The 15,885-nt window shown below is 43.6% G+C and overlaps 1 protein-coding gene across 2 annotated transcripts in view; it reads left to right on the plus strand.

Moving 5' to 3' along the window:
* LOC131593047 (cyclic AMP-responsive element-binding protein 3-like protein 2) overlaps window positions 1-15,885 on the plus strand; it is a 74,583-nt gene that overhangs the window by 41,049 nt on the left and 17,649 nt on the right. The window contains exons 3-7 of one of the 2 annotated variants that reach the window (XM_058865222.1): window positions 9,456-9,622; window positions 11,215-11,302; window positions 13,064-13,242; window positions 13,933-14,079; window positions 15,717-15,775. In XM_058865222.1, coding sequence (XP_058721205.1) covers window positions 9,456-9,622; window positions 11,215-11,302; window positions 13,064-13,242; window positions 13,933-14,079; window positions 15,717-15,775 — 640 coding nt within the window. Of the gene's footprint in view, window positions 1-9,455; window positions 9,623-11,214; window positions 11,303-13,060; window positions 13,243-13,932; window positions 14,080-15,716; window positions 15,776-15,885 lie in introns of both variants that reach the window. The other variant, XM_058865221.1, reaches the window with a different exon arrangement.

The raw sequence follows: 15,885 nt of genomic DNA on the forward strand, positions 1-15,885 counted from the left end.
TACTAGAGGGAGATTTACAGGCTTGACCTGTCTGCTTGCAGCTGGCTGATCACTTTTGTTTGCCTGAACTGGTGAATAGGACTTATGGCCTGGGGAGGGCTTCAGGCTGCAGCATGGAAAAAGGAGGCTGTGTCCTGTTTACAGACTATCCACACCAGCTTCACTGCCACCTCTCTCCCACCAGGTTTCTGCTTTCTAGTTTTGATCCCTGGGGTTTTTGGAACAACTGTAGGGTGGCTGTGGAGAAGGGCAGTGGGTAGCTGCAGAGTGGAAAATGCTCTTGAAAGGACATGAAGGAGCTGGGAGGGCAGACTGTGAATAGGGCTGATGGGTAAGGGAGATCTCATCACAGCCTTTTGAGGCACAGATTCATTTCTGACAGCTGTAAAGAAATAGGGAAAGCTCATCCACAGCCTGATTTTCTGCTATGGTCTCTGCAGCCTTTTAGAAAGGAAGGGCTGTGGGTCAGATGGCCAGGAGCAAGGCAAGACCCAAGTTTCAGCAGGCACTGTGGTTACTCTCCTTGTGACTTGAGACATGAGTGTAGGCTCCCTCCCTGCCCTCCCATGCCTGATCTTGTTGGCTGTGGGCACAAACAGCAAAAGAACAGTGGCTGTCCCTTGTTTGGGACATGTGAGATACATGGGTGACAGCTGAGTACAGGTAATACTGAGGGGCTGGTGTGTAGCAGGAATGCGAAGGCAGAGCCTGCAGCATCTTGTGGGGCTTTTCATCCTCTGAGATGAGTTCAAGTGCTGGGGGTGTTTTATGGTGGGGCTGGGTTTGATTTTTCTGGTGTTTTTCACTTTGTGAGCCTGGCAGGGCAGTGAACAGCTGACCAGTCATTTGGATGCTGTGTCTCCTCAGACTGTGCCCAGGTGCCTGGGTGCATTCCTTTCCCAGTCCCCTGAGGCCTCTGCTTTTGAGACTAGTCTGGGTCTCCACCTGCCCCTCCTGTTCATGCTTTCCTGCTCAGGAATGCTTTGAAGTTACTTTTGGATTTGAAGAGGCTTGTCTTGGCTGAAGGTTTGACAGACTGATTGCTGAAATGATGTGTTTCTGTTTTACTCCTAGCTGTGCCAAAACTGGGGCTGGCCCCAGACTGTAACCTGTATTGTTACTGGGTTTTTATTGCTGAGGTTATGTTTTTCTGTAATGTGCTTTTAAAACTTGAATTTTCTTTTTCAACTATTAAACTTCAAGTCTATCTCTCTACATGGTTTGAAAAAGAAAAACACAAACAAATAAGAAACCCAGATGAACCAAACAAACACCCCAAAACCATGGCTCCCACTTTTCTCCCTTCAACAATAAATCCATCCCTCATCTCAGGCAGGGCTATGAAAAACCATTGCTTGGGTATGGATTTCACAAGCAGTAATCAGTGTCATATGCTCTCTCTTTGCATAGAGGCACCTCTATGAGCTTGAGGCTCAGGTTGGTCTTCATAGATTTTATATGTATATTATATATGTATGCACACACATAACATACGTATGTATATGTGAGTCATAAGAGTTTTATTATTTATAGTAGGTTATATTACTAATCTGAGAATCCTAATTTTATTTTTTATATAGCCTCTATATAGAGAGGTATGATGTCCTGCTTCTGTCTTTCTCCAACTACATTGAACAATGAAAATGGGAATCTCCACTGCCCTGATTTTAGAGAAAATGGAAATTAACAAAGAAATTCACTTGTGCTTTCAAAAGTTGCTGCCAAAGCTATACTGGTAATTTTTAGAGCATATTCCTGCAACTTTTTTTCTGTGTAATTCTTTCTCTTTTGTATTTATTTAGGAAATAAGGAGAAAGCCATTAGTGGGAGTAGCCTGTATTTGAATGATTTGTATGTGGAAAGGTAGCAGTCAATCCTTGTCACCATCTGCAGTGTTAAAGTCATAAAATTATAGAATACTCTGAGTTGGAAGGGACCTATGAGGATCATCCAGTCCAGTTCCTGGCTCTGCACAGGACACCCCAAGAATCACACCGTGTGCCTGAATGCTTTACTCTGTATGAGAACAACTAAATTCATACCAGAGTATGAGGAGATTTTAGAACTTCTATATATCCAAGGTCCACAACTCAACAGGTCACTCTGCATCAACCCTGTAACTCCTACTTGAGCAGCAGCATGCCTGAAAAACGTTAGTTTTGAGTTGGAGGTGGGTCTTCAACTTACAGTTATTGTTAATAATTGTCAGCTCTATTTGCAGTCTGGCCTGCTTTAGCTTCCAGTTGTACATAGATGAGATCTCATTTTAGCCTTTGTTTCTTTTAAAGAGCCATCTGCTCTCTGAAACCTCTTTCCATAGGTGTTTGTAGGCTGTGATTAAGTTCCCTCTTGATTGCTGCCTGGATACAGTCTGAATGAACTGCACTTCCTTGGTGTTTCCCCTGAGGTGGAATCTTCTGGAGATTCAGCTATTGCCATGCCTTTCTCAGCACAGGGACTTTGCAGTTTCTTTTTCAAACTCTTTGTCAAGTGACTACAGAAACGGATTTCCCAGGAATAGTTTTCCTGATGATGCTTGTTATGGGAATACTCCTCCCACTTCCAGTCCTGCTGTTTCTGAAACCAGTGATCTCATTTTTTCTGTGGTGTTGCACTAACAGCTTGTGCTCACTTAGTTATGTACTGTGAGCATCAAGTCCATTTCATGTGTGTTGAATTCATAATAGAGATCTGCCTTCACAGCATCTGTGTGGGGTGTGAGGAGAAAAATCCAGACCTGAGAGAGAAAACTTTTATTTGACCACAGTGCTTCTGTAGGTAACTTTCTTATACCTTAAAATATCACTATCCTATATAGAATATTTAATGTTACCCAACTTTAAGGCTGTAAATCCAGCTACCACCTCAGTCTGTGCCTGACTCCCATGTACATAAAGGTGATATGTCTTTGTTTCTATCTTAGTAACTTTGATAGTGATGCACATTATCTGTGGGTTTTACATGGACTCCATGCTGGTCAAAGAGGGGATGCTGGTAGAATGATGATAGTTTGTTATGAAAAAAGCTATTTTTGCTATGCATTATAATTAATGTGTATCACTGCTGCTCATCCTTGCCCCTTTATTTAGCTCTCCCTTCCTGGCACTTTAAAAAGGACCCCAATGTTTGGTAGTCAAACAGTATCTCTTTTGTCGCAGCAGTTCTGAGGGCTTCGGTTTCATTGTTGGCGGTGGGAGCGTGTGTGCGCGCCGGGAGGGGGAAATGCCATCTGGGAAATCTGTGAGAAGAACTGTTTGTCGATGAATGTGGGCTCTCACCTCCCGAAGGAGAGAGGGGGAGAGGTAGAGGCGTTGGAGTTCAGCACTTCAGGCATAATAAACAGGGCCTGTGCCTGACAGGGAGCGTTATGTGAGCCCAGAGCTGGGCACTGAGAACCATCGGAACCCAGGGGATGGGGAAGGAAGCAGTTATTTCTCCAGAAAGGTCCAATTTGCCTTTGGGAGGCTGGAAAGTCTCTGACTGCAAAGTTGGGGACACTGAACTTTCTTCCCTGCAAGTAGCATGTCCAGCTGCTTGGACATACAAAATGTATGCATCAGCAGCCCTTTTGGGCGCATGGTGCAGAGGTGCTTCTCCGACAGATCAAGCAGTTGTTTTCCCCACAAACAACTTGTGAGCCACTTCCAAGAGGTGCCTTCCCTTTTGCAGCTAGCTGGCTCCCAGCTGGCAGCTGTTCTGTGGTGGAGAGCTCGTGAGCACCCCTAGATCCTACTGCTCCATGAATGGAGGCACTCCCTGCTCAGGATGGGGTTCAGGTGAGCACTGAACACGTGTCCAGAGGCCAGCTTTGCACACAGGGACCCTTGGTGCAGTTGAAGCACTGTCTGCATCAAAGCGTGTCATTAGCGTGTGGTGAGCTGAGCCTGGGGCTGCAGATGGTCGTGCATGGCACGGCTGTGCAGAAGCCAGGTGGGCTGTGCATCCAGCCCTGTGGTGCATGCTGACATGCATGGAGTGGGGCATGCACCAAAAGGAATTAGTTGGAGCCCTATTGTTTGAGTCTGTGACACAGCTGAAGAGGAAGGTTATTTAAATACACTTGGCTTTGACTCATGAGGGAACTTCCTGCATTACCCTGTTCAGAGATGGCTTTTCTGATACCTGTGCACTTTGATAGTCTGTGGTCTCCTTAAATTTTCACTTTTGTTTTTCTCTAAGTTACTTTACCCATCGCTTGAACAGTGAACTTTAAGATGGAGGCAAAAGCTGCCTCTTCATTCTGGTGATACAAATAAAGATACATCCCTTGATGTTTCTGGAGGTCTTATTTGCACACTGGTTTGAAATGACGTTCAGTGCACGCATCTGCTTACTGTGATGGAGATCTGTAATGGTGGTATGGGCTTTTATTCCCCTTAAAGATTGGGTTCAGTGGCACACCCTTCATGTGGGTTGTTTACACAGTGGTGCTATCTCACTTTTTACTGCAGGGGAAAAAAGGTGAAACCCATGTTGTTTTTCTGGATACTTGCATCTCTGTACTTGAGATGAGTGAAGGAGGGTGAGATGCAGAGTGAATCTCTCATTTATTTAAAAATGCACAGTAAATGCACATGCAGCTTAATTATCCAGCAACAAGCGTCTCTGTAAACTCTAATGAAGAGTGCTGAAAAGAATGTGGAGAGCAAGGGACACGATTTTAGTTATTTTTGCAAGTTCTGTTTTTCTGTACATTTATCAGAAAGGGTGAAATTTAGTCAGTGTTGGAGAAGATCTACTTTTTCACAGGAAAGGAGGTGGTATGTTGGACAAGATTGAGGAATTAGTTGGATAGAAATAGGAAAAGGAAAACAAAACTTTCCAGGAGCTCTGATATTAGAAAAACTGTATAGTTGAAATAAGCATTTTTGACCTTGTTTTCCACTTTTCCTATCCTGCATTTCCTTAACGTGTTCACGGAACAAGAAGAGAAGCAAAACGTTGCAGTTCTCCTGAGAGATATGAATATCCTAGAAAGCTGCACATGGTCTTATTAAGACACTATGTAGAATTTTTTCATATCTGTGTATAAATACAGATATATTAAAAATGTTTTTTATAAACACAGAAATGGTATATATTAATTATGACATGTAAAAACACGGCTGTTGTTGGTTGTGTGCCTGAATCACACACACTGATTGCAGCTACAGCTGTGATGCTCAGAGGAGCACATTTCTGTTGAAAATCATCACAGTGTGTGAGGTATGCAGTGGAAGATGCATGCTAAACAGGTCTGCAGGAGAAGAGGAACAAGCTTGATGATGGAATAAGCACACAAAAGCTTTCTGAAGAAATGTAATTTTAGTCTTGGATACAGGAGATCTTAGGTGCATGTGTCACAAACCCTGGGTGGCTGTGATGAATGGGTTTTTTGGATGCCTGAGTTGAAACTCTGATGTTTAACTTGCAGCAGTGGTAGATGCTCACAGCCCAGCCTGAAAGCTCAGTGCATACTGGATTTTGATCAAGTGTAATAATGGGGCTAAATAATCTGAAAATCCAATTCCAGTTATCTCCAGCTGGACATTTTAAATTGCTAGTTACTTTTTGGCCTTAGTCTCTCCATGTCTCACTTGAATTTTCAGCTCCACTGTGAAAATGAATTCAGGTTATGGAGCATTTCCCTAGGAGGGAATTAAATAGCCCTGTGGGAACATATTTTGAGTTGTATTTGGTAAAGGAGAGGTAAGGTTGTGCACGAGACAGTGCAAAGAACAAAACATGGAATATCTTCTCAGTTAGTGAAGCACTATGCATTCTGCTTGTTGGATAAAGCTCGGATTCTGCAGAGAAATTGGTCACGTTATTAAAACATTCCTATTTTTAGGTGTATATGATGTGCAAAAGGACACTGAGTTAAACTTTCATAGGTATTTCCTAACACCTGGGCACTTTGCAACCTGAATGTTCGGTTCACATGGGTGATTTACCAGCACTAGTGCACTGCATGTAGAAGTGTTGGGCTGGCATTTTGCTAAGTACTGTGTGGACTCCCTAAATGACATGTTCCATGTGCCAAAATGCCTAGCATTCATGGACTTATGGATGTGTAGGTAAAGGGGAATGCTACTCATCTGAGCAGTCCTTGCATGATGGAGTTCTGAGCTTTGTAGAAAATTTCAGCTGGGGAGGGAACTGACAAGCCAGGATCACTTATTCAACACTGAACTGTTTTGAAGCCTGAGAAGAGATTTTTAAAGAGAGAGAGCCAAAGTGACAGTACTTAGGATGTGTGTTCTTAGCCATTTTGAGAGCTAAAGCTCTTCTTGTTTAGGCTTTCTTCTTTCTATATCTGAATGACTTGTGTTCTGATTGTTCTGTGAAACCTCTCCCGTGGTTCTCTATAACCTTCCATCAGAAATACTCCTGTCTTGGAGGGTGTGCCATACCTCTCTATATGACCACTGATTTATTAGCCTGCTCCATTTTTCCTCTTGGCTTACATTTTTCTGATTTTGTGTTAGATTCTCAAGGGCTTTGGGAGAAGGGTTGCCACTTTGCTCTGCTAGTACAGTGCTTAGCAGAGTACACTAAGATGCCAAGGAACTATTATAAGAGTAAAATAAGAATGATTTTCAGATAATTTCAACCTGCTGCACTCAGGAAGAAGAGAAAGGAGAGTGGTAAATGTCCTTTGTAGCTCCCTTGGAGCAGAGGAGGGATTGTTGGTGACTTCAGAAACTAGAATTTGTAAAAGAAAGTAACTTGTAGCACAACATTCCCTGATCCTGGTACGGAATGTGTAACAGCAACTTGGGAAAAGGGGTGCGGGAGGAGAGTATCAAGGTGAGATTTGACCAGTCCTCCATCCCTTCCTTTCACGGGATTGTTCATCTGGAATGACAGCTGTCACCATGCTTTGTAAGAGGCAGTGTCAAAAAAGTGCCAGATGCAGTTCTTCAGAATTATCTCAGTGCTAAACGCAGCGTGTTGCTGTCGCTGGAAACCATCTGTAGCCACACAAACTGGTCAGACTGGCTTAAAGCCTAGAATAACTCCGAGTAGTTTATGCAGATCTAAGTGGTGATGGCAGGGATGTCAGGTTAATCAGCAAAGTCAGCTTCCAGAGGAGTAAAATGATGGATTCCAGAGGAGTGAAATGACCAGCCAAAGGCCAGCATATCTTGCTGTCTCAGAGCAGCTGAATATTCGTGATGAGTCTGGGGATTAGAGGTGATAAACATCAGAAAGTGCAGCCTTAGAGGACATGCCCTGTTTTGCTGGTCACCCTTGGCTGGTTTTCCTTTCTACTTTCCTGATGATACAAATTTGAGAAAATTGAGGGCTAATTACTGGCTTCGCTAATAGCTCTCATTTATCCATGGCCTTCACAATAGCGCTGCCCCAGGGGTAGCTTGACCCAGAGGTGCAGGAGGCAGCAAACAGAGGCTCTGCACAAGGTTCTGTGGGGCCAGTTTTGACACAAGTTATACAAACAGGCATTTGAAAGTTGCGTTTGCCAAAGGACTCTGGATTTCCAGGCAAATACCACTTGAAAGGTTTTACCTGAATGATGCATACAGAGCAAGGTGGGAGGGAGCTGCACTTTTTTGTCTGTGAGTAGAGAGGCTCAGGGAGGGTTGAAAAAGAGCAATGTCCTCTCTCCTGAGTTAATATTTAGACAAGCCTACCTATTTTTTTTTTCATAAATACTTCTATTTTTGAATTTTTTGCATTTCCCAGGAAGCTTTGGAGTAAGCTCTGCAGAAGCTTAAATATGGTGTTTAGCCCTTGCTCTGCAGTTAAATCTGGCAGAGCTGCTGGCCTTGCTGTTCCTGAGCTTCTGATTACAGGATACATATTTTTCATTTTTAATTCCTTGGTGTGTCTTTACTCAAATTACCTCCTTCCTTGCCAGTGGTGAAGGTTAGGTCCCACCACAAAGTAATTACTAGAACTGGAGATGAACATTCTTCTCCCTTTTTCCAGGCACCCACCTTCTGCCCAGTGCCTGTGTGCTCTGTGCGTGTGTGGTCTTAATAGCAAGGACACACAGCAGCACAGAGGCTGAAAGCCCACTCTTATTTTTGTTACCTGTTTGCAGCTGAACTCTGTTGGCATTTCACCAGCTTGATACACTCAGCTGTGAATGAAGGGTCTTGTGCAGCCTTGCAGAATGCTGGTGGCACAGCACACCAAGGATGTTGGTGCAGCACACAGTTAATTCAAAGCTCTGTAGCTTTTACCAGCCCTACGGTGTGTGCATTACTCTCTGTTTTAATTTCATATATGCACTAAAGAATCTGTTCGAAGGCAGTAGAAAGCTTTGAAAGAAAGATCAGCACTCTTTTTTCTTTCATGTATATTTGCTTTCAGATTCCAGTTGCTCTGTTTAATGGATGTGCCTCTCATGATGACTGCTCAGTCTGTGGTGGAGGACTGTGCCACATGCAATTGGGATGCAGTGGCCCTGGTATAGGATATTCTCCTGCAAGAGGAAAGACTAAAGTCTTTCAGTTGGAATAGGAAGCTTTCTAAGGCAAATTGCAATTGCCAAAAATGCATTTGATTATTTTGTATTTTTAAAAGGAATTGTTAATAGCCTTGTGGAATTGTTTCAAATGTTGAGTGTTTCCAAGTTCTTGGTCCTTTGTTATACTTCAGACCTGGGAAAATAAGTCCTTTTTCAGCAAGTCAAACAGTGAATGGAAATTGGTAGCTAAACTTACTATGCCAGCCTTCTTCCAGTTCTTGGCAATGCTGGGCAAACCCTTCAGCATTGCCTAGAAAAAAGTTTCATGGCTTTCTCTGGACCAGTGAGCTTTCAGTAAGTGGATTTAGGGGATAATTCTGCCAACACGTGATGCATGTTTCATTGCTGCCAGATAAAATATGCATCCTGTGCTGTGCCTTCCCAGAGGCTGTATGGAGGAAATTAACATGATCACCATGGCACTGGTGCTCCTGTGAAATCATCAAAACCTGTATCCTCTTTTGCATGTACTAAATGAGTCCTTGGGGGAAAAAAATGAAGTCAGGGCGTGACAAATACTTTGTTCTTAAAAGTATAATCCCACCATTTGAGCTATTTGCTTACTGCAGGCAGCAGAAGCAGCAGAAGTCTGGCTAAAGGCTATCTCTAGAAGGAGGAATAAAACTGAGTCAGCAGGCATTAGCCTGTTTGGGACATGGCTCCCTGGCTGCTTTACCCAGTGGCTTGTTTAGTCTTGTTCTGCTACGCATTAGCAGCTTTCAGCAATGTGCAGTGATTAGTGCTCTGTGTCTTTCCTCGCTGCTCCTCTGTGTATCCTGGGGCTAGGATTAGGTTACAGCCCTGAAATGGCATGGTTGTCTGCATTGACTGAGAGCTGAATAGTAAGGGCAGAGTTTTGTTGATAGACTTAAAATGTCCTCTGTGTTTCCTTTCTGTGGAGGAGGAATGACATTATTTTCATTTGTAGTCTTTCTGTTTCTGATCTAAACATGTGGTGTCCAATTTCCTTCCCTGGCAGGTGACCTGGAAAATGAGGAATGGTGTCTGGCTGCAGAGTTTACTCCAGCTTCAATAAAGACTGAGCCAGGGCTGTGTGAGACATCAGGCCTTGCTCCCTCAGTCAGTCTCACCGTCGCAGCCACGTCGCTGGAGGGGGAACAGCCTGAACTACAGACAGATGTCCTGGTACTGCAGACTCTCTGTTCTCTCTGCACAGTTAGCTGCAGGTTCTCCTAAGGCTTCACACCAGTGTACCCTCCTTGGGGCCAGAGCTTGGCAGTTCAGGGTGCACACTGCAGTCTCCTTTAATGGTTTTTAATGGTTGCTGGTGTCCCACTATTGCTGTAAGAGCTTGTATTTCAAAACACTTGTCTGCATCTTGAGCTCTTAATGGTTGGGTATACAACTTTGTCTTCTATGCTAGCCCCAAAGCTTGGGGCTCTTGGGTATGTAGAAATATTTGAATAGTTTCTAATGAGCCAGTTGCACCTGAACTGACTCATTCACTTGCTCTATCAAGCCTGTGACAAGCTGAGTGTCTGTCATAAGAATTTGCTTTAATGCTGCTGTGCCTTCTCCTAAGCAGAACAAGACTCCTTGTTTGGATTGATTGGAGAGTTTCCCTGTTTGCCTGCAAAGTTACTTTTGCCAGATATGTGAAGCTTTGACATTTCAAGCTGCTGCTACTTCCAGACCAAGCAGCCTCACAAAGAGCTTTGTGATGCTTTTCTGACCACAGCTGGAGCAGCCAGTGGGCATTCTAAAGAGCTTAGTTTGGTTGGTGCTTGGGTTAAGGAGAATGAACTGCAGCAGCTGGTGGCTCACCAGGGTCCCCAGCCAGTGGAGGAAGAAGCATAGCTGTTGTCAGCCCCCAGGATGCAATGTCAGTCCAGGCTGGAGGGAGTTGATATATGCTGAAAATAAATGTTTCCACTTGGATGTGGATCAGAAATTTGTGCAACAGAAATTATTTAATGAGAAACTGAAAAAAGCTAAGCACAAGTTTCCCATCATTATCTCCTAGCTTGAATGTGCTGTTCCCAGGATGTAGTCCTGCTGTAGCTTGGGATGCTGTGGTTTGCAGAGTGGTGGGACTTGCTGGTGGCTCATTGCTGTTGCATGGATTGGTTACACGGGTTGCTGGGAGAGATTTTGGCTGCAGGTAACCCGCTGGTGTGCCAGTCTGGCTTCCTCAGGCCTGGGACTGTAGCACGCAGACAGGCTCTGGGCAACAGCCCTGTCAGTGGGGCAAGCCAGGTGTCTTCCAAACTTCATTCAGCAGTGACTGTCTCTTTTCCTGCCCCCCAGCACTGTGAAAGGGACTTGGGTCCCAAAACCTGGTGCTCAGTGACTGGCACTTTGCTCTTGCTGCCAGATGACAATGGCCTTTAACAGGCTCTCCCTGACTCCCAGGGGTGTTTCTGTCCTTGCTCAAACAGACCGTGCAGTTCAGCACATCCTAGCAGCAGCTCTGTTGCTAAGAGAAGTAATTTGAGTGGGTTACATGTTAGCTTTCAGTCTGAAATGTCATCTCTGAGGAGTAATCTTTTATTTTAGCTAAATATAGTAGTAAGAAAAGCCATAGTGGGAGTAGTCAGGGCAGTATTCTCTGTAGCCTGGTTTAGCAAACTGTGTGAAGCAGTTAAAGCTTTGCCTTTGGCAGAGCGGGGGAGAGGAAACCTTTCCATTTATGGAGAAGTAATCCTTGTGTCCTTCTATGAGGATTTTTAAGGTGTGTACCCCAGGTTTTCATGCTTGTTTTAATTTCTCTTTTATAGATCAAACCACTGACCCAGAAAGTTCTTCCAGAGATTAAACTGGAGCCCCATGAAGTGGATCAGTTCCTGAACCTCTCTTCTAAGGAAGGTCTGTTAAATACCAAATGAAAATGTAGGGGTGGATGTCCAGAAAATACAATCAATGTACTTCACCCTGATTAAATATTTGGATTTCTCCTTCATCATGTTAGTTTTTAGGCTGAAGCTGTTGTTTTATAGGGATTCAGCTAAGGCTGTTGATCTGGCTGTTGAAGATCCAGAGTCTCTCTGAGCCTTTATGTGAGGTTTTTCTTTCTTTCTTTCTTTTTCCCCTTACTTTTTCATCACAAAGAAAATGATCCCTTTTTCTCTGTAGGGTATTAATAATTGTACCAAAGGGAGCTTGAATTATTCAAGTGCAGGATTATTTAGGATAGAAAAGAAATCAATTTAAGGAGACTTAGTTAAGATATAAGTAACTTTTCTCTTAATCTCTGATGCAAAAGCAGGATGTGAGTTTATATGAAGATAAAATTTAGGTGAGTCTGTTTGTATTATATTAATTTTAAGAACAATCATTATCTCTTTATACTACTCTCTAATGTGGAAGGAGGAGCAAAGATCCCTTCCCTGAAAGCTAAATGCAATTAAAGCCAAGAAAACTTTGGAAGAGCCAAATATTTGTTGTGAAATCTGAGCAGATAACTGCATTTCAGTTAGAAACACTTGATATCCTGTGAGTGAATTAATTTCTGTGGGTAAGTAGTACTGCTCTAGGGAGAGAAGCAAATGATGTAGCAGGTGGATAAAGGGAAGGCTGTATCTCAACTCACGTGTAGATTTGTTTGCTCACTTTGTGGGATTAAGGGCCTTTCTGTTTTTCAAACATTTCTTCTTCTGACAACTGCAAGAGCTAACATGTGAGACAAAAAGAGTATTATAGATTTCTTTTTTATTACTATTTTTCTTCTATCCTCCCTCACCACCCATTTTATCTTTTCAACTCAAATTTACTAAGCATAACAGAAGTGGAAAGTGGCAAATTAGCCCTGTATCTACCTACTTCAAAATCCAATTTCTGTAAATTTAGCTCAGAGAAAAAGAGACTTAGTTATGGCTGTTTTGAGTATCTGCTAAATTGTCCATTTAATAATAAGAGTAGGTGAGACATGTCCTGTTTCTCTCGGTCCAGACCCATTTCATCATAAGCAGTGCTTTGACAGTCCTAGAGCTGATTCTTTTTTCTGCAGTTGAGGTTGTTGGATAGACAGTGTGAGAGAGGTTCCTGTGGTGGCTGCCTGTGCTGCTCCAGCTCCATCAGTGCATTGAAGCCTTTGCTGTCACTAGGTTGTCAGTCACTTCTCAGCTCTGCCAAATCATGTCCTTAGGAGGCCTTCCTCTTCTTCCTGATCATGTAACTCCTTGGATGTCATCCCTTCCTTTGCAAATACTGGCAAATTCTTTAATCCACGGCAAAGTTAGGAAATACTATTGTTTTTGGAGAGAAAGTATGCTGGCTCAGAGTCCCTCTGTTAATGTGGTTTCCCAGGAACAGGGAGCTTGTACTTTACATTATACATGAACCTCAAAGCATTTGAAGAAGGAGCTGAAGTGTAGGTAGAAGTGACTGGAGCATATGCACAGAGCCCTGTTTTGTCTGTCAAACCTAAAGATAGCTGCTGCATTTCATTCCTTCTTTGGAGACCTGCATGCTCCCAACCTCTTCCAAGTTGCCACTTTTGCTTGATCCATTTTTTCGCAGACACTCCTAGTCTTGGCAACTGTGTGGTGCCGGCGGCGGCTGTAGTGGCAATTTAAATCGACACCTTAAACCCTTGTGTTACTTTCTGTCTCTTGTGCCATTTAGCAGTGGATCCCCTGCATTTGCCTCCCACCCCTCCGAGCAGCCATGGCAGTGACTCAGAAGGAGGGCAGAGCCCAGCTCGATCACTCCCTCCTTCCAGCCCAGTCCAGCTCCAGGCCACAGCTAAGGTTGTGTCGCGCACAGCTTCAGTGCTCTCCAATTCCCCTCTCCTGACTGCACCACATGTAAGTTGAGCTGGCTTTCTCCACCATTTATCTCTGTGGGTTGTTTTTTGGTTGGTTGGTTGGTTGTTTTGGGTTTTTTTTAACTTTTTTAATTACTGGTTTTGACAGAGATTTGCTAACTTTCTGTTATTGTTTCGATGAATCCATCTCTGGTCAAAACTGCAGATCCAGTAATTCTCGCTCACTGGTCTGTTCTGTTCCCACAGGGAACAGCATGTGCCTCTCCTTTAAGCTGAGACAGAGTTCACTGGTGTTATTAGGTTTATCCCATCATGGACTGTGTTTTGCCCTGGGGCCCAGCCCTGCTGGGTTGACCTGTCTTTGGTAGATCTGCATCTGTCCTCTTGTCATGTCATTAGCAGGTGGTGATCTTCAGGGAGGGATTTTCAGTAGTGTTTCTCAGGTGTCTCTTTCCCTGTGAGAGCCAAAGGCAGTTTTACTGTTGGCTTCAGTGTGTACAGAGCTGGGCCAAGAACAACTGTTTTGAGGGAATCCTGTCCCAAAGTTTTGAACTCTGAATGGAAGTTAGCTGAAAGGTCTTCCACACACTCCCATTTGCAGGAGCCTGTTCTAGTAGGCCTAGTCCTCTCCGAAGTGGGAGACCTGCTGCCTCTCCTCCCTAACAACCTTTTCTTCTAGGACTGTGTGCACTTACTGTTTTCTTTTATTTCATTTCTATGACCCTTGAAGAAATTACAGGGGACTGGCCCCCTCATCCTGACAGAGGAAGAGAAGAGGACGCTGATTGCAGAGGGCTACCCAATCCCTACCAAACTGCCCCTGACAAAAGCAGAGGAGAAAGTTCTAAAGAAAATCCGCAGGAAAATAAAAAACAAGGTAAATGTTAGCTAGCTTTGCTGGGTGGTTCCTAGTTGTCCTTTATTTTAAAAAATGCTGCAGAATTCTGCAGTAATGGTCTGTGGTACTGTTGAATGCTGTAAGTTGTCTTTTAACAAAGTGCTTTTCTTTGTTCCTAAACACATCCATCAAATTGTCTGTCAGTGTGAGTGTGCCTCGGAGTAGGTATTTACCTGACCCCTTTAACAATAGAGTATTTAGCATGCAGGGTATCAAGTTGCTATGGCTTGGCTCCATTTAAAAATCAGTACAATCCTACCCTTATGGTAGGCAAGGAGTTCTGTATTTGCTTAGGGAGGAAGGTGTTCTTTTCTGTTTCCTGTTTTAAAATATAATGTGTATTTCAGTGCACCAGTCTTCTGATCACTGAATTCACTGACTACATTGTGCAGTTGGTACCAAAGATGTCAAATGCTCTTTTTTTCTTTCCCCTTCTGACATGGGGAAGATCCTAGTGATAGGGAAGAATGCAATTTTTTTCAGACCTGGCCAGCTCACTTGTTTTAGAGGATTTTATCACATCTTTGGTGGTTACTGTATTCTGCTAATATTCTGCTAATGGTTTTTTCAAAATTTTCTGAAGTGATCTTGTGCCTTTCATGTACCACTTACATAGAATCAGAGTCATTTATATTGAGGAGAAATCTGGAGGTCCTTTTGTCAAAGCCTTGGCTTGGAAGGCAGGGTCAGCTTAAAGTAGGTTGCTCAGGGTCTTGTCCAGTCATGTTTTACTGCCGCAAAGGGTGATGAGTCCCCTATAGTTCTGGGCACTGTGTTCCCATTTTAGGCCACCCTTGTGGTAAAAACAAATAAATAGAATCCCTAATATGTAATTGGAATTTCCTTTGCTGCAGCTTGTATTTGATGCCTCTTGCTGTGTGCCTCTGAGAGCTCAGACATCATCTTTGTTGCATGAGATAGCTGAAGACAGCAATAGGATTCCCTCCTTGGCTTTCTCTTCTTCAGTCTGAACAAGCCCAGCTTTTTCTGCCTTTCCTGAAATGTCATGTGCTCTGGCATGCTTATTATAGCAGAGATCTGCCTCTGGGTCTGCTTCTGTACATCCAGAGGATTTATTTCTGAGCCATGGACTGCACTGCTGTACTCATCTGTGGCTTTGCAGCCACTGAACAGAGTGGGAAGAGCCACTCCTGGACCTGCTAGCTACAGTCTCATTGATGCAGACCCACACTTGGTTGGCTGCTTTTCCAGCAGGGGCACACTGCTGACAGATGTTTGACTTGTTCATCAGGACCCCGTGTCCTTGTCTGCAAAGCTGCTTTCCAATATATTCATGGGCTTTTCCTCTCCCAGATGCATGACATCGTCCTGGGATCAGCTTTTGGTATTTGTCCATGGATATTCTCTCCAGATGAATCTGATTTACTTTTTAAGATTAGCAAGAGATGATCTTTTTTTGTGTGATTGAAAGGAGGAGCCTTGCTTCAGAGTGTGGAAATAGATCAAGTCAGTGCTTTGCTTGCCAGGAATAGAAATGAGAACAAGACAGAGGCTTGAATCTAATAATATTGGGGCTTTTTAGCAGTTTATTAATTTGTCTCTGATGCTTTTGTTTTCTGTGCAAATATTTGGTGTTTTCCCTCCTTTTTCCTTAGATCTCTGCCCAGGAAAGTAGAAGAAAAAAGAAAGAATACATGGACAGTCTGGAAAAAAAGTAAGCCAGCCTCCTTCCTGTTTCAAGCAGGCCAATAGCACTAGTTTGTGGGACTGGGAAGTGATCCAGCTGTGGCTGCTGGGATAGTTCCATGCACAGAGTGCCAGCTG

The sequence above is a fragment of the Poecile atricapillus genome, chromosome Z (assembly GCF_030490865.1).
Source record: "Poecile atricapillus isolate bPoeAtr1 chromosome Z, bPoeAtr1.hap1, whole genome shotgun sequence".
In the NCBI taxonomy this organism is placed as follows: domain Eukaryota; kingdom Metazoa; phylum Chordata; class Aves; order Passeriformes; family Paridae; genus Poecile; species Poecile atricapillus.